Raw genomic sequence first — 24,362 nt, 5'->3', positions numbered from 1 at the left:
CTTTAAGTCGATGGAAGGTAAGACATTTGCGCAAGCCCTTAGTGAAATCCGCTACAGGATGGAACCCGAAGAAAACGAAGCAGAGGTGTTTTCAATAGGAAAAACGAGGGTTGACAGAGTCCCCGTCGAACTGGCCCCGAAGGCGACTAGCAAGAGTACATTCTGCGAAGCAGTCAAGGGGTTGTTGGGAAAGAAGGCTCTTGTTTCCAACCTAGAGCTTATGTGCTCTCTAGAAATCCGGGATCTCGATTGCCTCACAGAAGGTCGAAGTAGAGGAGGCGATAAAGCGTGAATCTCCAGAGTGAATCTCGAGGCCAAAAGCTCGCTGTGGCTCCGGTGTTTAGGGATAACGTTTTTTAGCGTTCACTTGACGCCGAACGAGACGATGCCGGACTTTCGGAGTCGGCTTGATGCTCTGGATGACGCCGTTTCGAGCACGGAGGGACGAATCCTGGTAGGCGGTGATTTTGATGCCAGGGCTCTTGAATGGGGCATGCTTCATTCAGACTCCAGGGGGAAACTGATTCTGGACGGCGTAGTTTTAAACACCGGATCCATGCCAACGTTTCGGCGCCCAGGCTGTCAAGGGAGCATTCCTGACATCACTTTTGCGTCGGAATCTCTGGTATCATCGGTGGACGGGTGGTGAGTCCCGGGGGTGGTAGCGTCGTAGCTGACACCGTCGTAAATTCAGTGGTGGACCCGATAACGACGGCGTGTGAGGCTACTATGCCCCGGAGGGGCCCCAGGCGCGACAAGCCTCTATGTACTGGTGGACGGCAAAGTTTGCCGACCTACGGAGGAAGCGTCATAAGTTCCGCCGTTTGGCACAACGTTTGCACGCCAACGAGGAGGCATGTGGCATAAAGGCACAGTATAGATCAGGAAAATGGAAACTCCGCAGCGCTATAAATAAAAGCAAAGCTAATGGGTGGTAAAACCTTGTTAACAAGGTGAATGACCCCCGGAAAATCGGGGCTCTGCGGAAGCCCTGCATATTGAGCACCGACCAGATGGGCTGCATTGTGCGGATATTGTTTCCCCAGACATCCTATACGGGTTGATGTTAATAGTGCGGAAAACGTTGAGTATTGCCCCCGATCGTAAACGCCTCGCTCAAGTGCAGAGGCGAGGAGCTTTGCGAGTGGTGTCTGCTTATCGCACCGTCTCCGAACCGGCTGTGATGGTGATTGCGGGAGTGTTCCCTGTTGCCCTCCTTGCCAAGGAGCACAAAGCTGTCTAAATCAAAATGAGCCAAGGGGCAGATGAGTTGCGCGGCTCATCGACAAATGAGACCCGTGGTTGCACAGAACGCACGGTGAGATTAATTACTTCCTTACTCAACTTCTAAGTGGGCATGCAGGTTTTCAGTTTTATCTGCACAGGATTGGGAAGGCGCGATCTCCTGATTGTGTTTTCTGCAATGGAGAGGAGGATGACGCTGAACACACTTTTTTCTCTTGCGAGAAGTGGGACGGCTTTCATCAGCAGCTTTATGCAGACACAGGGGAGCTCTTTCCAGACAACATTGTCAGACAGATGCTGAGGAGTGCTGGCAGCTAGAATCGTATTGCGCATTATATTCGGGCTCATTTCATTGCGAAGATGATTAAACTCGACTGGCGGAGGGATCGGACGGTAAGGGGCTCCCTGCACTGACAACTCCATTCTTCTCCTCCCCTCTCATTGGTGAAAGGAATTCCTTGACTTGAAGGCTCCCAAAGCCGGGAGAGCGGGAGGGCTAGCCCGAAGTAATACGTCAGGTTCCAGGCTGGTTCTCTGATGACAGAGAGGTGCATAGTTGGTAGTCCGACAGCGTGCTGTTGCGGGAGTTCAACACTCTCTGCGTAAACGCATTCAACTACCCTACTCAAAAAAAAGGTCCATTTCCCCGATATTCATATCAGTTACCTGGTGTTTTGTTATATGCCATCCTTTCTCCCCAAAAACCAACGTCAATCACGAAGCTCTAAGATATACAAAACAAGAGCAATACTTCGATTTTATCGGTCATGTTGTCCAAAATTTGAGTCACCATATATTCAATTGAGGATCAATTCAACTGGGAACCAGCCTGAAGCTGAAGCAAGTTCCTTCATTTAGTATCGTTGGCACAGGGCTCAAATCGGCACCTGTATATTACTAAGTCTTACCCGCTGAAATGAATATGCAAATGCCAGAGGCCAATCTAAATTCAAGCAAACCAGCTTCCGATAATTCGTCTTTGGGGAAACAACAATCCCCTGGTTGTACCAACGAGGATGAATACAAGCATTCCGAAGTTCTATCGAGCAGGTTGCGAGGATGAGGAGTTCGAACATCTTAGGAGAAATTTACTTTTAGTACAGAAGGTTGCATCATCTCAATAAGCTAGACTTCGCTTCAAGTCGTTAAATGTATACTGTGAAATTAAATTTGCTGATGATAGCACAATAGCAAGGGGAGCATGACTAACCCCTGAACGGGATGCTGAGCTCTCATCGTTCTAAATGTGCTTTCTTTTGCTCCCAGAGGAGAAACGCGATGATTTCTGGAAAGACTTGGTATCTATAAGAATTTCAACACCACAATATGAATGCTGCTAGCCAGCAGACTAGGAAAGAAGTTGATAGATCGAGAATTTTTGTATCCGGTCAAGGCCTGCCCTAGTAAGGAACTCCGGACATCCCGGATTTCGACTTCGACTGAAATCGACTTCCACTGAACCTGAGCATTTCATCAACTATCATCTAAATCAACTATCGCCGCAAACTCATCGCAGGCCTGAAGGATCTGCATGGTTTACTTGACTAGCTTCTTAAGAAAAAGGTAAAATTCATTTGGAAGAAAGAGCAGGAGCAAACATTCTAGCAAGGTCGAAAGATGTTGATATTTGCAGGGAACGTTACCCTCTATGAATGGTAATTTTTGCCTATTTGGCTCAATAGCGTACAGCGACGCTATTCCCATGTTCATGGGAGATCTTTTGAGCTTCAGGCAGAGTTCCCAAAAATCTCTTTCGCCTTGATTTCGTTGGATTTATACATTGGTGCTATTACTTGGTACTGGAATTCATGAGATAACAAGCAGCACAACAGCGAAGATGTTATAATTCGTGCAGGATTTGCGAGCACATCAGCACCATGCCCTATGCACGGTTCGCACCCCCGAGTATTTAAGAATACTGCAAGTAGCAGCAAATCGAGAGCATCAGTACCAGTCCGTTGCCTTTCCTTTTTGCCTCCTTTGGGGTATAGCGTGTCAACAACGTCTACCTGGCATTGTTCATGGTTCGCTGAAATGCGCTTAAGCTCCTCAAGGACTTCTCGAGACACTCGAACTCCTCTCCTGTTTTGCGCCAAGTCCAATTGGGCTGATGGACTTGAGAGAGTAAGTTCTATTGCATGACTTGAACAACAATGGAATCGTCATCATCATCATCAACGGCGCAACAACCGGTATCCGGTCTAGGCCTGCCTTAATAAGGAACTCCAGACATCCCGGTTTTGCGCTGAGGTCCACCAATTCGACATCCCTAAAAGCTGTCTGGCGTCCTGACCTACGCCATCGCTCCATCTTAGGCAGGGTCTGCCTCGTCTTCTTTTTCTACCATAGATATTGCCCTTATAGACTTTCCGGGTGGGATCATCCTTATCCATACGGATTAAGTGACCCGCCCACCGTAACCTATTGAGCCGGATTTTATCCACAACCGGACGGTCATGATATCGCTCATAAATTTCGTTATTGTGTAGGCTACGGAATCGTCCATTATCATGTAGGGGCCAAAAATTCTTCGGAGGATTCTTCTCTCGAACGCGGCCAAGAGTTCGCAATTTTTCTTGCGAAGAACCCAAGTTTCCGAGGAATACATGAGGACTGGCAAGATCATAGTCTTGTACAGTAAGAGCTTTGACCCTATGGTGAGACGTTTCGGGCGGAACAGTTTTTGTAAGCTGAAATAGGCTCTGTTGGCTGACAACAACCGTGCGCGGATTTCATCATCGTAACTGTTATCGGTTGTGATTTTCGACCCTAGATAGGAGAAATTGTCAACGGTCTCGAAGTTGTATTATTCTATCCTTATTCTTCCTGTTTGACCAGTGCGGTTTGGGGTTATTGGTTGGTTCGTCTTCGGTGCTGACGTTGCCACCGTATATTTTGTCTTGCCTTCATTGATGTGCAGCCCAAGATGACGCGCCGATTACCGCCTGCTCGATCTGGATGAAGGCAGTTTGCACGTCTCGGGTGGTTCTTCCCATGATGTCGATATCGTCAGCATAGGCCAGTAGTTGGGTGGACTTAAAGAGGATCGTACCTCTTGCATTTACATCAGCATCATGGATCACTTCTCGAGGGCCAGGTTAAAGAGGACGCATGATAGGGCATCCCCTTGTCGTTGACCGTTGTTGATGTCGAATGGTCTTGAGAGTGATCCTGCTGCTTTTATCTGGCCTCGGACATTGGTCAGGGTCAGCCTAGTCAGAGTTATTAGTTTCGTCGGGATACCGAATTCTCTCATGGCCGTGTACAGTTTTACCCTGGCTCTGCTATCATAGTCGGCTTTAAAGTCGATGAACAGATGGTGCAACTGTCGTCCATATTCCAACAGTTTTTCCATCGCTTGCCGCAGAGAGAAAATCTGATGTGTTGCTGATTTACCTGGAGTGAAGCCATGGAATCGTCAGCCCTCTTTAATGTGTGACCTAATCCACTGCCACTTTCGCCTTCTGATTACATCGCGTACGGGTGACAGACCAGCCTGTCAATCACGTTTTTCGTTTGAAATATTATCAGGCCAGTGTACTCCGATGATACGTCGAAGATAGGTTTTGACGAGGGCTTGGAGCTATCGAGTGACAGTCGTGGTCACTTTTCATGTGGTATCCACATCTAGCAACACAGAAACAATACTAGGACAGAACAATTTCAACTTCGGTCTGTTGCGGAGATAACACGTTTTCTAGATAAATCGTCTAAACCGTCGACAGAAAACACGCTTTCTAGATAAAAAAGTTGATCTACGTTTTCGATAGTGTTTCGTTCGTGTTTGTTTTTAGTCCAAGTCTAATTGCCTCTCTTTCCAAATCTAGTGCCATTTGCCGAAGGTCCATTACCCATTAAGAGAACAAACAGATATCATCAGCACAGTTGAAGTGTTTGAGAAAAGATGTCATAGTCCATTGAAGTCCTCCACGTCTTCCGGACAAGGCAGCATGAAAAACGCCACCGATAACAAGAATAAATAATATTGGTGACAAGACGAAATCCTGACGGTTTCTGCTTTGGACCTTAAATTCTTCTGAGATTTTACCTTGGTGCAGCACATGATATTTTGCGAAATCTACGTGGGCAGGCAGCACGCAGATACTCAATGCTCACGCTCAAAACGGGTGCCCCTCTTTGCAAACATGGCGATCATCCCTTTCTTTCACTTTCTTGTTATGGTCTCATATTCGCACTATTTCCGTACGATTGAAGGTTGCGGATCTGCAGTAACTGCAAGTGCAACGCTAAATAACTCTGCAAGGAGACTGTCAACCCCAGATGTTTTACTTTTGTTGAGTGCACTGATACACGAACAGATGATGATCCCTTTGCTTATGTGATCACCTCTCTTGTTACGCGCGTTCAGCAGATAACTCCTAAATATTTTGCTGATTGCAAAGTCATCTAGCTGACCTTATAGCAGGCTGATTGTTCGAACTATATGCTACCATACCACAGACTTCCGGAATCTTACAGCGAGAAGCTTGTCAGAAACTGGCTTCCAGGGGAAGGGACTGCTGCTTACGGAAGCCGTTAGAAACAACTCGACACCGATTCTGGTCTGTTATCATTTGGTTTTCAGGAGTACAAAAATATATTGCCATAGAGGTGGTAAGAGGAAGGGGAGTGCTCTCAAGAGTCGCACCATTTTATTTCGCTTACGCCCAGAATGTTCAAGCTATATCACTGAAATTCTTGTTTGAGTTGGAAAAAGTGATCATTCTGGAAGACCCGATACCATTGTTGAGTAGTGCGAGCAGATTCCAGAAACCATTATCCTAAACATCGCTGCTCCCAGAGCAGAGGTGAGGCAGCGTCTAAAGAATTGCCTCTGCCCTGGACCAAACCGTCAGTTATTTTTAGTTTTTTGATTTTTGATTAATAGTCCGTTTCCGAGAGTCAAAGGTTTTTGGTATGAGATCGGTACCTATCCGAGGCATTGTTATCGTTTCAGTAGCAGTGAGGTGTCGAAATTTGTTGGTTACTAGCCCACTCTTCCAGCCAGCTAGCACCAGATGCACTGGCTTCCAGAACCTTGGGACATATAGATAATGAAAACGGTGACTGATAGGATCAACAGGATTTTCATTCCATAATGTTGGGACCATTTTTACTCCATTCATTGCTGAGTCTTCTCCGAAAGAGGGAATGGAAAACCTCGGATAGCTAGGAACTATTTTTATTGCCTCTTGAGGACATTCATTGCTGAGATTCCAACCAGGCTTTGCCTCCAGGAAAAATGGGGTTGTGAGTGGAATATGAACAGACAATATGAAGAAGAGGAGGAGGTGGTTCTGCACTTCATATCCATCTGTCCAATTTTTATAGATTAAGGCGAAGAAACTTAATAACTCATTCAGGTTCTGAGGTACATTGACTTTACGGCATCCCGAGGTTGGGTTCCCCCATCGCATAGACGATTAAGTTCCAATTCTTTCATAAGTGGATGTTAACCGGAAAGAGAAATAAAATCTAAACTTTATTTGCAAATAATTTATTTTGGATTTGATAAAATACAGTTTGCAGATCGTATATCGAATTGTAAAGTAAATGTTCTGGCACATTGAACATACCACGTAGAATTAGGACAATAGATAAATGACTGCTTTTATGGTAATTCCGCCAGGATAGCATTAGTACATGGTAAGCATCTCTCCTTTGCAATTATTAGAAATGGAGGCCTAACGAGTGAACAGGAGGCATAGTTACATATGCTTTCTAATGACTTAATATAAAATCCATTATGTAGGAAAGTTAAAAAAAAGTTCAGCTTCAAAGGTGTCCTGCATTAAGGAGTAACTTAGTTGGTAGTCTATGTATATCGGTCTTGTTCATTATTTGGTTAAAATGCTTTATAATAAAATTGTTCTTCTTTTTTGGATCTTTCTTCGAGGATCTATTCAAGCCACGTCAGTAAATCTGAAGTTAATTCCATTCAAGGACCCATCAAATGCGGATTTTATAGTACCTATCATCGAAACTCACTTCGCGTTACACCACTATCCTTTCATTATGATAAACGTTGGTTCTGATCCTGGAGAACAATATTTCAAGAACATGGTGATCGCTGAAAGTATCCTTCTTAAAATGAAGCCCCGTATGAAAGTTAGTATTCAAACTGTTTCAGTGCCAGGATGTGAGGATTGGGAGCGATTACGTAGCATTTTAATTGTACATAATTTGGACTCCATTCGTGATATTTTGAAGTGGAGTCCCTTGAGTAGGTACCGACAAAATGGGATGTACATTGTTGTGTATAGTGGTGCGGAAAGTGACATAGAAGAGGTCTTCTATCTGATATTTGCTTTTAATGTGTTGGCTGTATTAGTGGTTCACCTTCAACCAGGACGTAGTCGCATTCCGATGTTTTCTTTCTTTCCATATTCGATTGCACAGAACTGTTCTAATTTGGGTGTAAGGCAAATAAACAGCTTTAACCAGGAAAGAGGAGTGTTTTCCAAGTCACTTGACCCTTTTCCTCAGAAACTGACAAATTTTAATGGTTGTCCTCTCAGAATGCTGATCGTTCACAATCCTCCATTTATGTCGGTAAAACTGAATGGGGATCAAGGAATTACGCTAGATGGAATTGAAGGAAATGCTTTGAAATCCATTGCTGAACTACGAAATTTCACAATGGACATTGTTTCGATGCAAACCGTTGATTACCTGCAAGAGCCCCAGGAGAGAAAGGCGCAACCCGGACTGGCTACTGCAGTAAGTATTGTATTTCTGTGTATTGTTTTATTCATTTGAATAGCTTGGATTTTGAGCATTTATTCTAGGTGGGCGATATATGACAATAGTATTTGTCATCGTTAATTATTACGGTCTTTTTGGTAATTTTTGGATACCTCGTTGAAAGAGCTCCTCAATTTTTAAAGTGATCTTTTGATTGACCGAAATTTTCCTTTGTGCGCTGTGCTAAATTTGCCTACCACCATCCGAAAAGTATAGTTCGAAATGTAGCGGGTGTATTAAAACTGCTTTGGTTTCTGTTGGAATTCCCCAACAAAGCGCCGCCCTCTCACCAATCCTCTTTATTCTTGTTATGGACACTGTCATACGGGACATCCAACGTCCAGCGCCCTATACACTGCTTTATACAGATGATGTTTTCCTGTCGTCTATTAGTAAAAATAATCTTGAGCAATTTGTCCAAAAATGGAATAATCGCCTCATGCAACATAAATAAAACATAATTTTTGTCAACCGATCCTCATGAAACAGATACTATCCATCCCAATCTCGGCTCAATCATATCAGCCAATGCAGAACTGCGTTATGAAATCGCTGCCCACATTAGCATAACCTGGATGAAGCGGCATTCCACAACTGGTGTTCTTTCTGATCGACGTATCAACGAATGTCTCAAATCTATACTTTACGACAGTGTGGTCCGTCTTGTCTCCCTCTCTAGTTCGAAATGTTGACCGACTATGAAAGACAGTGAACTGCGTCTTGCGGTAATGAAGACGAAGATGTTGTGTTGGACTAGTCGCGTTATCCGCTTTGATCACATTAGAAATAAGAATATCGCGCTAAGGAAAATTCACTTGCCAAGATTGGTTTGAACATCGAGGTCGATGGTAAGCGACCCAAAAGCCGGCCAAAACAACGGTGGCTTAATACCCTACATGTGGATCTGAAGCCTCGCGGCCTCATCCAGATCAGGTCTTTCATAGAACAAAATGGAGCAACCGATCACGACGGGACGAACTCGCTTGTGAACAGCAGAAAGGCGTAATGTACTTAACTTTCAGCAATGAATTCATGAATCCTGTCAGATTACGTGTCTGGATAAGTTAATTCGCAGTAATGGTCGGAACTCGAGTCTAGCGCCTGGATGAATCATAGCGGGGACTGAAAGTTAGTTAAACAGATGTGGTCTTTGGATATGCGCCAGAAGGGGATGTCGAGCTGGACTACGGTGGTGTTGATGATAGTAACGAACTTTCGATATACATTCCAGGATACTTTGACTGGGGGCTCTTAGTGATATTCTTGTTTTTGTGGTTCATGTCGATGGTGTAGGCCGATGACGACAAACGATCGATATGCGAGCTGCCAATTTATATAGGTATGTGCGTATATTTATGTACACATCAGTATGCGTTAATAGAAAAGATTTGTTTAGGATGAAGATGGTACGTAGGTAGGTACCTACGGCCGCTCGAAAGAGCTCAATAAGCACTGTACTGCGCCGTTTTAATGCCATAAACTCCTAAGATTCCGACGCTCTTATGAAAGGTATGAGGCATAGTCCAGCTGGCTCCGATCTTCAGAGCCAACTCGTAGCATTCACTAAGGAAAGCAGCACTCTAACCCTGCAGCTAGAAATCTCTGTGAAATTTTCAAAGAATGGTTCACCTAGTGTCCGTAGTCTGATTCTAGCTAGAGTTGGGAAATCGGAAAAGAAATGCCTGAGGCCCCCCCAACTTATCCGCAGCTTCGACAATGCGAATTGCAAGGGTTGTTGAGTCTGCGCATGATCCTCCATGAGCCAGTGTTCAGGTCGCTGCAATCTTCTTTGCATTTCCACTCGTCTGGCATTAGAGCTCTCGCGATCGGGTTTTGCTATAAGCGGTCAAATCCTCCTTAATTTGGCTTAGAAGGTGGACCTTTGTCATCTGAAGTCCGCGGCTGCTTAGTGGTGCGAGTTGGTTTCTCCAAGAGCAGAGCCTCGACTAGCCAGTCCGTCGGCCCACTCATTCCTTTCTATTTTCCTATGACTGGGTACTCATATGAGGTTGATCTTTAGCAGGCCAACCAGACTGTTAAGCACGTTTCTACACAACCCCATCAGCGTGGTGGATGTCGTCGCTCAGCACAAGGTGTTAATGGCTGTTCGACTATCGGAGGCTCGGATCATTGTCAGCCTGACAGACTTGCACTATCGCGAATAATTCCGCTTGGAATACAAGACGAAACCTGGAAGACCATACGACTGGTATACATAGTGTATATTCGTGGAAACTAGGCACCGACTCCACAGACCACCTTTGATGCGCCGGTGTGGTTGGAAATTCCCAGATTTCCCGAGGTACTTCGTCTAGGATGTTACTATGGCCGTAGGGCTTCGCTGTCCACCATCCGGACTGATGGAGTCAGACGGCCCAGTACGCGTATTTCATATGGAGATGTAGGGGAAGGCATTGAGAGCATCTGCCGGTCAGAACTGGAGAGTTCTGGTAGCACCGGCGCACGCGATTCTTTGGGCCATGGTAAGCTTCGTTCTATTGTACTTTTTGCTCAAAGCTAGCCACCATAAGAGTCGCATGTTAGGATGGGGCAGCTGTGTACATCCAGAGAACCATTCTCGGCTGGAGACCCCATTTTTGCAAAGGTTCTCTTGTATGCGTAGAAGGCTGTATAGGCCCCTCAGTTCTATGTTTAACCTGCAATTCAGCTTTGGATGGACGATTATACACGGAAACTTTACATTGGAGAAAAGAACTAACCTTGGTTCGTTCTGCCGCGGTAGGTGGAATTCGGGTATCCGTGTCTTGATGTTGAGTAGCACTAGTTCCGTTTCAGTTGGATTTGTGTCGAGTCCGCAAGCTCATGTGTGTGTGTATGTTTGAGGTGGAGGAGCAGCAAAGCCTCTGAGCCCTCAGACCTTAATAGTGCATTGTTCTCGATTGCCCTGTCTAATGGAATATCCTGGATTCGTTTATGTATCGCAGGATTTCCGTTAGTGGATGTGATGGAACACATCATCACGAAAAATCTGATTTCTGATGCGGTGATAGGCGGGGTACTCACATGGAAAATGTTCCGTGGAGTCTGCTTCCCCATTAGAGGATGGACATGTACCATCTTGGATAATTCCTATTCTGAACATATGCCCAGCAAGTGAATTATGGCCAGTCAGACCGCCCGCAATACTTCTGCAAGTCTTCCTGCTTTTCGACAGTAGAAACTTTGCAGTATGTTTGTTTGGTTCTGACAGGAAAAGTTTGGTATGTCTAGCAGCATTAAAGCTCCGCCACCTGTCATTATGGGAAACTTGTTCTCAGTTTTTGATAGAAGTATGGGGATGGGGAAAGTTGAAGCCTCTTTTGCTAACGCATTCGAGATTTCATCTTCCTCTACACCACATCTGGTATCCAGAGTAATTCCAACGTATTGAAACTAGAAACAGAGTTCAATTGGTTTCTACATTCCTGAACCATTTATGAAATTATTAAAGTACTACTCAACGCCCTAAATCATTCAGGTTGCCGTCCTTAGGATCGTACACACTTCACCCTGAGAGACTCTTCAATGGCCACGGACACCTTCATCGCGTACTCACCTTTCAGAATTGCGTCCTCTATTTTTGAAATCAAAGACACAGGACTTTCTACGTTGGTAAGCATGTTGGTTTTCATTTAGCGGGTGCGTCCTTAGCGCCTTCTCTCGAATGTAGTGCTCAACCATTCTCTCCAGACATTTCAGCGAAAATGATGTTAAGCTGATTTGCCTGAAGTTCTTTGGATTTTGAATACTCATTTTTCCCAGGCTTGGGTATGAAGATTATCTTCACCTTCTGCCAAGAGGGAGGCACATAGCCCAGAGTAAGACATCTTTGAAAAATATTTCTTAGAAGTTGATCTAACTGCTCTATACCGTCCTTCAGCATCACTGGGTAGATGGTAACCATGCCAGGTGCTTTGAAGTGTTCAAATGACAGTATAGCAGCTCTCGTCTTTTCATTAGTAACAACCGCTCTTGCATAGCCCCAATTTCTTTTGCATCATCTTCGGGTTGAAGGATTGGCAGAAACCGCAATTCTCTTCTTTCCACTTCTGAGTTCTGTTCCCCCGGGTGGTGTACTTCCAAGAGAGTCTGTATAGACACAACTCCGGAGTTCGTGGAACTACCATCCATTTCTGAGAGAATCCAACGTGACCGACTCATCCTTGATAAGGACTCTGCACAGCCTGCAACTCTCCCTTTCATCTTCCAATTCCTCGCAGTATGCTCTAAAAGAGTCTCGTTTCGAACGTTTTACGAGCCTCTTATCTTCACGTCATGAGTTCCGGAAGTTTAACCAGTCTTCATCTCCATTGCTTTTTCAAGCACGATTTAGAAGTTGTTTGGTTGATTTCCTGAGTCCTTGCAGTTATCGTTTTACCACGTTGGCCTCAGCAAATAGGACAAGCCTCTTCAAAGCAATCTAAAAGTGTGTGATTCAGAGTTTCCAATTAATCTTCTATCGTCAAAGGTGTCCTATTCGCCTAGGGAGCTCCACTTTGTCGCCGAGAAGTTCATTGAACTTTGTCCAATCCATTTTCCTAGGATTCCGTCTTTGGTTGTTCGTCTGTAATAGTCAGACAAAATGCTAGGTAACGGCGAGCAGAGAGTGAGACTTTATCTAGCAATCGCCAGTTTCCAATCCACTCTAACAACTTTGAAGAGCAGAATGTTAGGTCAATTACTTAACTTCTTCTTTGACCCACGAACGTAGGAAGGCACCCTACATTCGCGGTCATCAGATCAGCTGAAGTGACAAAATCAAACAGCTTCTCTTCTCTAAGATTGCCGATCATTCGCATCCCAACCTAGCAAAAGTTCAAGCGCACTTGATTCTGCATACACTACCAGATCCTTTAGTTCTTGTGTCGGCGGAGGACACTGGCTCATAATGGAGGGAAACATCCCGGCATACACCACTACCTTTACCTCGCTCCTGTCCAATATTCGCAAAATTCGTCCACCACTATTAACCAAAGCATCGAAGAGACGGCGCCACCCCTGGACGTGCCTCTGTTCACAGCTCTTGTCAAGTGGCTGCCGTGTAAGGCTCTGACTGACAGTCCTTCTCGCTGGCGGGAAAGTGCGTCCGAACTAACAGCTCCAAGGTTTCACCAGAAAATTCCGTCCAGGAACCTTCCGACTTTTTAAGAAGGGTGGGCTTCAATGTTCCTTGGACAGAATCTTACTGAGTTTTGCAGATTCGCTGGTGCTTTCAATGTTCCGACAATAGTCCAACCAGCACCGCCTCTTGATGGCCGGCGACCATTTCCAGCAGCCTGGCCTCAGCACTGGTCCACCCCTCCAGCGCTAGTTTGCCGCTAGGGAATTGCCATCCCTTCTGGCGATGTCACTGGAGTTTTCGTAATTCGTGGCTCGCCGGTTGGCGGTTGCTGTATGCAGAGCTTACCTGTATGCAGAGGTTGCTTGGCGTTCAAGCTGTTGCACACTCTGCTCCGCTTCTGTTTTTGTTCGATTTCGGTTTAAGATTGATTGCCTTTGAGAGCGGTGGGCTTCGCCTTCTGTTCGTCTGCCAGGCTTTTAATGTTATATTCCTCAGCAACCACCTGGTATTTAACGAGGTCCTTTTCATTCCACTCCTCTCAGCCCCGCTCTGAATCTGTGGCTATCAACGAACAGGAAAATGTTCGTAGGAAGTTTTTCACATAAGATGATCACAAAGCCTTTATATGAAGCGTCCTACTTCCGGTATTCCGACTTGTTTGCAAATTGAATAATCGCCTTAGTTTTTGAGTAGACTAGAGAGTAGAGCTTCATTGCAGATATTACTACATATTAACCTTCAGCAATTCAGCGTTCCAAAGTCTCTGGTTAAGTTTCAACGTCAAAAGGGCTTGATTATAGTTTTTGTCGTTGTGGGCTCTTTACCTGGATCATCTGTGATGATTACATCTGCGGTCGCTGATTTTAAATCGGCATTTGGTAGATGTTGGAAGCATGGCGCCTACTGTCACCTTGTGACCTTGTCACCGCTAATTATGTTGCTTTTTCATCTTCGAGAGAGAGTCGTTTGCGTTTGGTTTGAATTGAATCATGGTACCAAATACGGCTCGCAAGAATTTTTTCCCACCTCGGCCATATTTTGCGTCAGATAGATACGTAGCTTGGAATTATGCCACTGATTGTCATCACAAGTTTCATCAATTAACTTTCTTTTTTTTTATTTTAGATTCTTTTGAATAATGCCTCCCTAGGCGCAGGTGGATACGTGCCATCACCAAGATATGGTGCCGACTATTTTAGTGTTTTAAATTTCCACTTATTTCGGGACTTTGTAATTGCGATACCTCGTAAACCTCGCTATGGCAGCTATGGACAAATTTTTTTACCATTTGGAACTTTGCTATGGACGCTAATAGCCTTCACATTTTTACTTGCAGTCCTTGTTATTATGGTATTACAATATGCAGCGCCCACTCTAAGAAATTTTGTTATTGGAGCCTCGGTGAGAAATCCAGTAATGAATTTGGTCTCCAGCGGATTGGGAGGGGGTATACCCCGCGTACCAAAACGCAACTTTGCAAGGACCTTAGTGTTGTATTGGATACTTTTATCCTTTGTTATCCGAAATGCTTATGTTGGGAAACAGTTCGATATCATGAGGGTCGATACAAAATATTGGGCGTTGGATACTTATGAGAAAATTGAAAAAAGTGGATACCCAGTTTTCGCGGAAAGTCAGTATTGTGAAAAAATTAAGGGGGACATGTTAGTAAAAAGGTAACCTTTCACTTTTTGATTTGTAATTGTCCTTCTAAAGTCGTCTTCACTGCAGGTTAGCATGCACCAATAAAACCGCGGACGAAATGTTGGGTAAATTAGACGACAGCAACTATAAAGGAACCGTGATAACATCTAAGTTGAATATTAATCTCTTCGACTTGAAACGTCAGAAAAAGGACTTAACTATGAAAAGCACTCTCTACGCTAAGGATCTAAGGATTCTCGGGCGATCCATGCTCGTTCTTCGAAAAAATTCGCATTTGAAGGAGATATTTACAAGAGACTTGCTGGCAATCGGGGGTTCAGGACTTTTGGAGAAATGGATACGAGATATAACCAGTCCAAGGAATCATGACTTTTCACACCCTTTTAGACTGCGATGGAAAGATCTGGCTGGCATTTTTTATATACTTTTGGATGGTGCGTTGGCAGCGGTTGCGTGCTTTGCGGGAGAACTTGCAATTCAAAGGATGTTTTTCTAAAAGTGCAATGTTAGAAGTTCATATTGATTCGCTTGAATTCGCTAGTAATCCTTGACCATGATTTACATGGTGAATATTGGGGTAGAGTGCGAAATCCAGCGCATCCTTAATAATTTATATTTATTCAAAAATGCACATTATTTTCTGTTTCTTCGTGTGTACGTTCGCTTTGATAAATGTATTTTTCGATGATGTTATATAGTATGTTGTTTTGTATTCTGAAAATTCCAGCGAAAAGGTAACAATAGGAACATCAAATTGCCACGAGACCTTCCTTAATTGCTACCTACAGTTAAAAGGGCACTTTGGTCTTCATATAAGGCAGCAATAATGTCCTATTTGCATGTCCCTTTATAAAAAAAACCTGAAGCATTTCCATCCCTTTATAGCTTACTAAATGCGGCGCTAGTTTCTCGATTGCAGTCGGTGAATGTTGTTAAACTTCGCTATGGTGTTGAAAACGCATCCCCGTAATAATCTTGTTTGTTTGGTGTTAATTACATTAAGTTATCAAAGCTACGCATTAGCGCGTAATGACCGGATGAGCCTAGAGGAGAGTGACGCCATAAAGGAGGCCATCGTTTTCATCATTGAAAATTTTTATAGGGGAAATGTTATGTATATTTCTAATATCGCAATAGGAAGGACAACGAATATGCGTCAGAGGGATGTTTTAACGAAGGCTCTGCGCGAGGTGGATTGCATCACGTGGTATCTGGAGGATGGTGGTTATATGAACTCCACCAGTCTAAGAGTTAATAATATTATCCTGGTAGACTCGTACTTAGCATTTCGGTGAGTTATCTACCTATCTAGATCTATCTAGATTCAAATTTATTTGCAGTAGAGATTCATTTACTGTATCAATTATTAAAATTTTTCAATCTAAAATTTTTCCATTTCAATTTATTTAATGTTCCGCATCTTCAAAGAACTTTTTTTCAAATAGCAGTGTTTGGACTATTGAATTTCCTCCTGGCGGGGGAGAACTCGTTTATTGACTCGACAAAGTGGTTGTCGTTTGGAGTCTCAAAATCAGTTTAGCTAACGGACCTTAATATTAGTCACTTTATTTATAACATCCCAATCAAAAACCACCATCTCAGCTTCCCAGGAGGATAACCAACAATTTCCTAATACCTTCCCGATCGTGACTCGCGACGGCTGGTTGACAACACCTTCGATTCGGTTCTTGTTGACCTATATGAAGTCAACCCACTGGCAGACAGCCTGGGTACGTTCGGCGCCATAGAAAGAAGACCCTAAGCCAATGTTAGCCAATTAAACAGATGGGAGCGGTTCTTGACATTCCACGCTTTTTTTCCCTTTTTTATAATCATAGGCTCCGATCCATTGCGTTCTAAAAGGAACAATAACTTAACCTCGCCTGAAACTGCCCAGTATCAGTTGATGGCTGTACTTAACAACGCGATGTGAAAGAATCCAATTGGGACTTACTAGCATCTGGTGTAGGAGAACGGGGTTGAGGATCAAACCAACCAAGACTGTCATAGTATTATTCGCTAGGTAGTGTGAGCTTGATCACTGTTTTTTTTAAGGTTTTGTGTGAAACAAAACCTTATTAGAATCGAGTCCATATATGTCTGTCCGTCTGTCTGTCTGTCTGCCTTTTTTTCCGGGGGAGGAAATCTTCCAAAGACGCTGGTACACACGTTCCAGCGCGTGGGATTATTACCCACTAAAACCACCCACTAACACCTGTCCTCTTTCCCGCGGAACCACCTCAAAGTATTTCGTCACAGGGTGGACATGGCTCTAGCCTTTCCCTTCGCCCATCGATTGCATTCGCAACCCACCTTTCCCGCCTCCTCTGCCTCACTCAACATTCGCTGAATCCACCCTAGCATGTCGCCCAGGGCATTCCAGCTCTGATGGCATGCAAGCATTTTCCCCATTATATTTTCCGGTGCTACTGCTCCTCCCATAGACTATTACTTTCCTCAGCGAATCTAGGATAATGGAAGAAAACATGCTCCGGGTCCTCCGGAATATTGTCGCAGCTGGGACAGTTGGGTGAGCTGACGAGTTTAAATCTATAGAGGTATTTACGGTGCCCGCTATGTCCCGTGAGAATCTGCATGAGATCATAGTTTTTCTGACCATGCGTTCTTTGCGTCCACACCTTGATGATGAGAATCAATCTGTGGGTCCATGGCCCTTTTTTTGCCTGTTCCCACCATTGTTGCCACCTCTTTAACGATTCCTCCCTTTCGGCGTTTTTGACTTGTCGATCCGAGGAAGAATCGGTTCCATCATAGATACGTGACATTTTGTCGGTCAAAATGTCGATCCGCATTATTCCGGCTACTACATAGGCCGCTTCGTCTAAGATGATTCTTTAAACACGGCACACTCTTAGGGTGGTATTTCTATACAACGTGCTTATCCTTTGCGGTATACAATGCAGTTGATCAAATTTGCGCTGCGTAAAGCAGTATACAGCTCATCATTCTAGTTGTAAGCAGTCTGCGAGTGCATCGCGAACCCCCAGCATTTGGAATCATCCTTGCCAGGGGCATGTTGTCATTGGACGCCTTGGTGCAAACATTTTGTAAGTGCTGCTTGAAATTCAACGTCGCATCTATCATCACTCCAAGGTATTTAATTGCTGGCTTGGAAGTGATGATATGCTTCCCTATTCTGATATGGACAGTAGTTTTCTTATATCGTTTCGTGACAAGTTTCGGGTTTTAGCCTCCGCGAGTGCAAGACCTATACCTTTCTGCCAATTCGTTATACTAGTAATTGCCTTGAATGGATATAATTCCACTATTGCGGCCTCGCTATCAACTGGCGCGTAAAGACATCATTTTACATGATGTTCCATAAAAGCGGTCCCAGCACAGAGCTCTTCGGAACACCCTCGGATACAATGTATTCTTTGGTTCGATTGTCTGTGTCCTACCAAAGCCTTCTATCTGTTAAATAGTTGTCGACTAGCGCAGTTTAAACTAACTGGGTACACCAATCGCTGCCAATGACCTCATTATAAGGTTCCAATTGGCAGACTTGAATGCATTTTGCACGTCTTGCTAGTGCCATCCCTTCCATGCATGGTATTTTCAGCTAAGCCAGTGACCGGTTGGTGGTATCGACTGTTGATCTGACCATACAGAAGTCGAATTGTCGGTCTGATAACCCTCCTAGACTGTCTACCCCGGGAGCAATCTGTTGTAGATTATTGGCTACAACATTTTCCCCATAGTGTCAAATAGACATATAGGTCTTTAGGAAGATGGTTCAGCAGGAGGCTCACCAGGTATATTCAATAACACTAACCTTTGTTTCATCCACGGGCCAACTTAAGGGCTTTGTTTGGTATGCCGTCGAGGCCAGGCGCTTTGTTGTCTCCTAGCCTCCCGCAAATCTCCAGTCCTTCTTTCGTCGTTATTAGGGGTATTACAGCCACATCTAAAGATGTCCGTAGACTCTAACCCCTTGTGCTTTCCTGAGGGAACTAACTCTGATCGATTTTCAGTAGGAGATCGGGGAATGTAATTTGCGGAGCTGCCTGACCTCACAATCCTCCCATCACAACCCTGTAGGCGTCTCCCCATGGATCTATGTCCACCTCTGCGCAGAGTTGCTTGAAGCAGTCCCTTCAGGTTTTCTCGGGCTTTCTTATAAGTTCACTGTTTCACCTCCTGGTCATTCCTACCCATTACTCTCTGAGCCGCTCACCTGGTCTGATGACACGCCGACTGAAGATCTGATAATTCACTATTCCACTAGCAGTTGGGCGTTCTACTAGGGAAAGTATAACGTCTCGGCATCGATGGGTCGCATGTATTCGCAATACGCTCCATGATATGGAGGGTTCTTTTCAAGGGTGTTCCGTCTATAGGATCCTGGTCCAACCATACATTAATGAATGTTTGTTCGGCAAATGCTTTCGCAGACCAACCCGACGTTCTCCTCATTTTTGGACGAGCAAATTTCCAACCGCTTAATTTGCTCTTCAGGTTAAAGACTATTGCCTGGTGATCACTGTGGGTGTACTATTCACTGGCGTTCAACGACATATCACGAGCTAGTGAAGGCCTAATAAAAGTTAAATCCTCAACCGAACCGGACCTCACTTTCCGGTAAGTATCAACCTGACCATCTTTAGCCAATATGATATCTAATTGCGCGAAAGCCTCCAAGAGATAACGTCCTCTTACATTGAAATCACTGGCGATGACATTTCGTTTCCATCCTTTTGCATCCAAAACCAATCTGTTCAGCATGTCCTCGAAGTTGGCCAACGTTAGGCTTGGAGGGGCATAGCAACTGTAGACGTATATGCCGTCTATTTTTGCCTATACGAATCCACATGTGAACTGCCTCATACATTCCTGAATGGTTTGATCGCCGCATGCCCACGAGGTCTCCTCCCTCCCCTCGTCCCCTGTTGGATCGGCTACCTATACATTATTGTTAGGGTTTCTATAGGGTTTGCTTATTATAGCCACTTGTACCTCTGATTCGTGGGTTTTTCTGCGAGAGCAGATCTTGAGCGACCCTACAATAATTGTATTTAGCGCCTTTTTGAACTCGGGACTCTTGCCGTTTTTAGCAATATGCCCGTTGTTCAGGTACTCCTTTTCATTACATAACATACATTTGTGATCTTTGTTTCAATCCTGAGCAATGTGACCTGTTTCACCACAACCTTTGCACCGGTTAGACCGATCAATATCAACCAATACTGAGCTTCCCGACATCCAGCCGCTTGCGCGCTGCTTCTGCTGGCAGCCGGGTGGTCGCCGTCTGTGTACCTCCATACGCGTTTCTAAGGTTTGCAGCGGATGCCTCCTGTAAGTCGTGCAGCTTGAACTGCTCCCCTAAAGCAGTGCGGAGTTCAGCCTTAAAAGTGATCTCACCTAGGTGGCTGCACTTTCACTAAGTAAATTTTTAACTTCGCTGCGGAAGCCTTCAGAGTGGCTTTCTTCGGACATTTTGAGTTCCAGCATAAGACCTCCCTTTTGGTCATCTGAGATCTAGTCTGGAACCATTTAACACTTTATTTCTTTATTTATTAATAAACAATAAACAGATTAAAACTCCAGTTTCTTATTGCCTTCAGAAGGAGAAGCAAGCAAGGACGTTAATTACTGAAGCAAAAGAAGTTTAAGGAACCAAGCTGTTTGCGTTATAACTTCAACCAAGTCTTGAAATCGGGGAATGGAAAGATATTTCGAGCTAGGCAAAGGGCACATTGAAAATGTTAGTATTTCGTAAAATTATAAGACGCAGGACGGCAGGGGATATCATAAAAGACGGAGCAGTCCATCAGGTTCTACGCTGCTGTAGGACTGGGTTGGGGGGAGGGACGGCCCACACGAGGAAAGCTTTTCTTAAAAAGAGATAACGGGTCACCTTGCACCTTTTCAAGGGTAAGACAATCACAGTTACGACAGGGTCACGGAGGATTATGGAGCAGTACTCGAGGGGTATTCTTACGAGGGAGTTGAAGAGACTTAGGATGGGTTGGATCGAGTCGAAATTAGAGGAGGAGCGAAGTATGATTGGTGATTTCGAGGCAGTGGTTGTCGAAGCGGAACTTATTATCGAAGGTAGCTCCGGGGTCCTGTGTGTAGTTCTGATATGATAAGAAATATGCGATCAAAGGGTAGGAAAGGGAAGTAGGTGAGGATTTGAGCGAGTAATACATACACATTCCACATACACACCAGCGAACTTCAGCATCTAAGCTTGATTGAAGGGAGGCACAGTCCACAGTCGACCATATGGCGAAAAACAGCTCAGGGTCGTCGGCATAGAGCAAACAGGTCGAGTAAAGAGGAGGAAGACACTGATAGAGAATAAAAATTATAAAGGGTCCAGAATAGAGCCCTGTGGCATGCCAGAGAAGGGGCAGAACGGACGGGATGTGCAACCATTAAAGCAGACGCGGCAAGATCAGTTCGAAAGGTAAGAGGCAATTCATGAAACAAGGCTTATAGAGGGAGAATCATGTGATTTAAATTTAGACATTTGACCACGAAGCTGGTGATGTCGAGCAGGGTAGAAGCAGTGGACTTACACTTAACAAAGCGGTGTTGCTGATTCATTATGAGACGGCCAGAGTGGGCGAACAACCAGTCGCTGACATACCTTTCTGATATTTTGAAACAGGAGAATAGGAGCGAAATGAGACAGAAATTCTCAGCAAGAGTGCGATCGCTTCGTGGGTGGATACAGATGATGAGAGCATCTTTCCATTGCTCGGGAAAATGGTTCTCCTTGAGGCTGTTGTTGAAAAGAATGCAGCAAAAAATATAGTAGGTTTGGAAAAGCAGGGATAATTTGGCTCGGCACCCTCGGGCTCGTACGATTTTTCATAGTTACACTGGAATAGTGAATACTAGATAAAGATGGGAGTGTAGTCAATTGGGGCAACTTAGATATGGTGCCAGTATTGTTAGCCGTTGTCGTCGGCTGGCTAGATACAAAGCCAGACAGGGGTGTCTCCAAATCCAAGACTACGCTTAAGGCAGTAAGTTAGATGTTAACTTTGAAACTGTATGTTGAATCGACGTGAAAGTTGCGGTGTGCTGATGCAGCGATTGAATCGCATCAGATAGGATGCAACTACCGCAAGTCTTGCAGTGATAGCTAATGTTCCGAATGCTAGGAAAGCAAGGGGAATCACCAGACATTTGGCGTAGAAAGTCATACCACAATGCCCATTGCAGTCCAGGAATTTTCAGTGAATTGACACCGTCATTTTGCAAATAGCACAGACTGTGCGATCGACGAGGCTAGCACTGTAGCTCGCCCGGCTTAGGGAGTTTTCAAGTCACCGAATTCCTTTCATTAGTGGGAGGAGTTGTTAGTTTAAAGAACCCCTCGTCATTCGGTCCCTCCACCGGCCGAGCTCAATCTTCTTCGCAACGAGAAGAACCCGAATGTAATGCGTAACATAAGTCCAGTGATTCCGAAGTAAAGGAATATTTGCTTTACAGCCTGGGTACCTCCTGCACGTTGGCGTGGATCTGGTGTTTTTAACGAGCTGTCCGATCTTCGCTGTCATTTCAAATTGGAGTGAGACATGTCCCACTCATTCAAAGGCGCTATTATTGAAATCACTGCCTACTAGGGTTCGCTCCTCTGTGCTTAAAACGGCGTTCTCCAGAGCATTAAGCCTGTGTGGAAAGTCTCACATTGTCCTCCGTCCTTGATAATAACCCGAATTCCGGTGCCGTTCCGTTTCTAGATAGCAGCGGTACCAGGTAAGTTGAGATGCCAGGAAGATGGATCTTTGTTACGGTGTAGTTCATTGATTAGCAACTCGTGAGCGGTTGCATTCCGGTGCATATTTCTTTGTAGGATGCGGATCGTGCTAGTCGCGTCCTAGCCCTTTCCAGTTCCACCTAGGAGATTGGATACCGCTGACAGAACCAAACTCAACAAAAGAATTCAATAGCTATGCAAACTTCAAAGACTGGTTTTTGAGCGCATCACTGAGGCTATGAAAATATGCCCAACGGCAGGAGTCCTTCTGGAATTACTTCTGCTTCATCTTCGTATATAAGAATGGCGTTAGGGGCCATCTTCAGAATGGCGGGAGAAATTGCGATGCGGAGAGTGGCCTAAATTGGAAAAGGATTGGCATTCTTTCCTGAATTATCAGTACCAGGTACCATGACAATGAAGTTTCATAAGAGAATTGAAAAATGATGGAGAATGGAACAGGGCGGACTAGGAGATCGTGGCAGTGATCTATGGCTTAAACCGTTGCTGATTACAAGCGGGTCTTTTACAAAAGAAGAAACGAGCCCATGGGTCATTGGTAGAAGGAAATAATACTTTGAACCAAATAGTGAGCATACCATATTCTGTCTGAGATACGTGCCATAGTTAGTTGGGCCTATTTCAACCTTAAAGCGAACTATACTCAGATCTAACGAAGTGAACTCCAGATTAGTATCGGGATAACTTGATAAATTAAATACCCTTGGCTTGTACAATGAGGTCTGGGTACCAAGAGTTCCGGGTCATATTGAGTTAGAAGGCAATGAGTCAGAATGAGAATAGGAATGCCGTTCCGTACGTAAGAACCTTTCTGTGAAATCGCAAAGGGAGAAACGGTTAAGGGACTGTACTGAGCAAGCTTAAAAGGAATCTCCAGGATTCTTATGTTTTCGCTCCCAGAATTTTTCAACCAGTTAGTTTGAAAACTTTTTTCGGAATGTCATCCAATCTTAGATCCTCATTATTTTCAATATGTGGGCAGATAATTTCGAGTTATTCCTGGGTATTTGGCAACTAGCTGCTTGAAGAGGGCTCTTCGAGTGACCCAGGGTGCTCGCCTTAAGATACACTCAATTTTGACATTCAGAGGCCAAATCACATCTCAATTCCTGCTTTCACCAATAGTTCCGTCTACCTCTTCAATTTCTGCTGTTGCGGGTGTAACGTTTACTCACATCTTAGACCATTCTTTTCCTTCTCCTTCTTTCAAGAGGCACTTATGACGTTAGGTTAATTAAAGAGCATCATCCTTTATTCTCCGGTGTGCTTTCTGGCTTTCATAAAATAAGGCGTAGCCCTTTAGGTAGTTCTTGAATGGCTATATATGTCTAGCTGCCCTGACTTTCGGACCATCCCTTAGATTGCATTATTTGTAGATCGCACTTATTAGAAACCTTAAGGATTTGGCCATAGGTCTCTTGTAATACTTATTGCCTCAGCTTTGATAAATCCCTCAGGCAGTTTTCTCATTATACTCAACTTATTGAGAGGATTTTATGCTGACGCAACTAAATACCTTCTCCATCTTTACTTATCAACATGACGTTTCAGTGGAAGGGAAACAAACATCTGTTGAATATATTGAGGATACCATAACTTGGTGGCGACTTTTCTTTTGAGAGTTGAGTTATCATAAGCAGCAGTGATAAGGCTTATCATTGAGACCTTGAGTCATTGAGTGTGTATGTATCTTGTGCCGATAGCTGTATGATCATATCAATGTTTTTTTTTCAACAAGGGTACATCATGTGTCGTAGACCTTTCGTCTTTGAGTTCGAACGTGTCTACCCTCCTGGAGTTATTTCATGGCGTGATACTATTCTCTCCCTCCATGTGATCCAACATTCAATCGATCAATGTTTAATGGAGGTATTAAGCGAAATGGAACGA

At 44.4% G+C, this 24,362-nt stretch overlaps 1 protein-coding gene across 1 annotated transcript; it reads left to right on the top strand.

Annotated features, from left to right (window-relative positions):
- Positions 1 to 14,280: 14,280 nt before the first annotated feature.
- On the top strand, positions 14,281 to 15,347 carry LOC119657743. Its single transcript, XM_038064787.1, has 2 exons — positions 14,281 to 14,727; positions 14,783 to 15,347. Exons 1-2 carry the CDS (start codon positions 14,399 to 14,401, stop codon positions 15,210 to 15,212), a joined length of 759 nt encoding a protein of 252 aa, XP_037920715.1. The 5' UTR covers positions 14,281 to 14,398; the 3' UTR covers positions 15,213 to 15,347.
- Positions 15,348 to 24,362: the final 9,015 nt, after the last annotated feature.

Source organism: Hermetia illucens, chromosome 5 (genome assembly GCF_905115235.1).
Source record: "Hermetia illucens chromosome 5, iHerIll2.2.curated.20191125, whole genome shotgun sequence".
NCBI lineage: Eukaryota > Metazoa > Arthropoda > Insecta > Diptera > Stratiomyidae > Hermetia > Hermetia illucens.
The sequence above is the reverse complement of the archived record's forward strand: the minus strand, read 5'-3'. Positions and strand labels throughout refer to the sequence as shown.

Excerpts from the sequence above, each read along its gene's own strand:
- LOC119657743 (XM_038064787.1), top strand. The coding sequence starts at position 14,399 with ATGGTATTACAATATGCAGCGCCCACTCTAAGAAATTTTGTTATTGGA. Across the intron at positions 14,728-14,782 it reads GGGGACATGTTAGTAAAAAG|GTTAGCATGCACCAATAAAA; the intron begins GTAACCTTTCAC and ends TCTTCACTGCAG.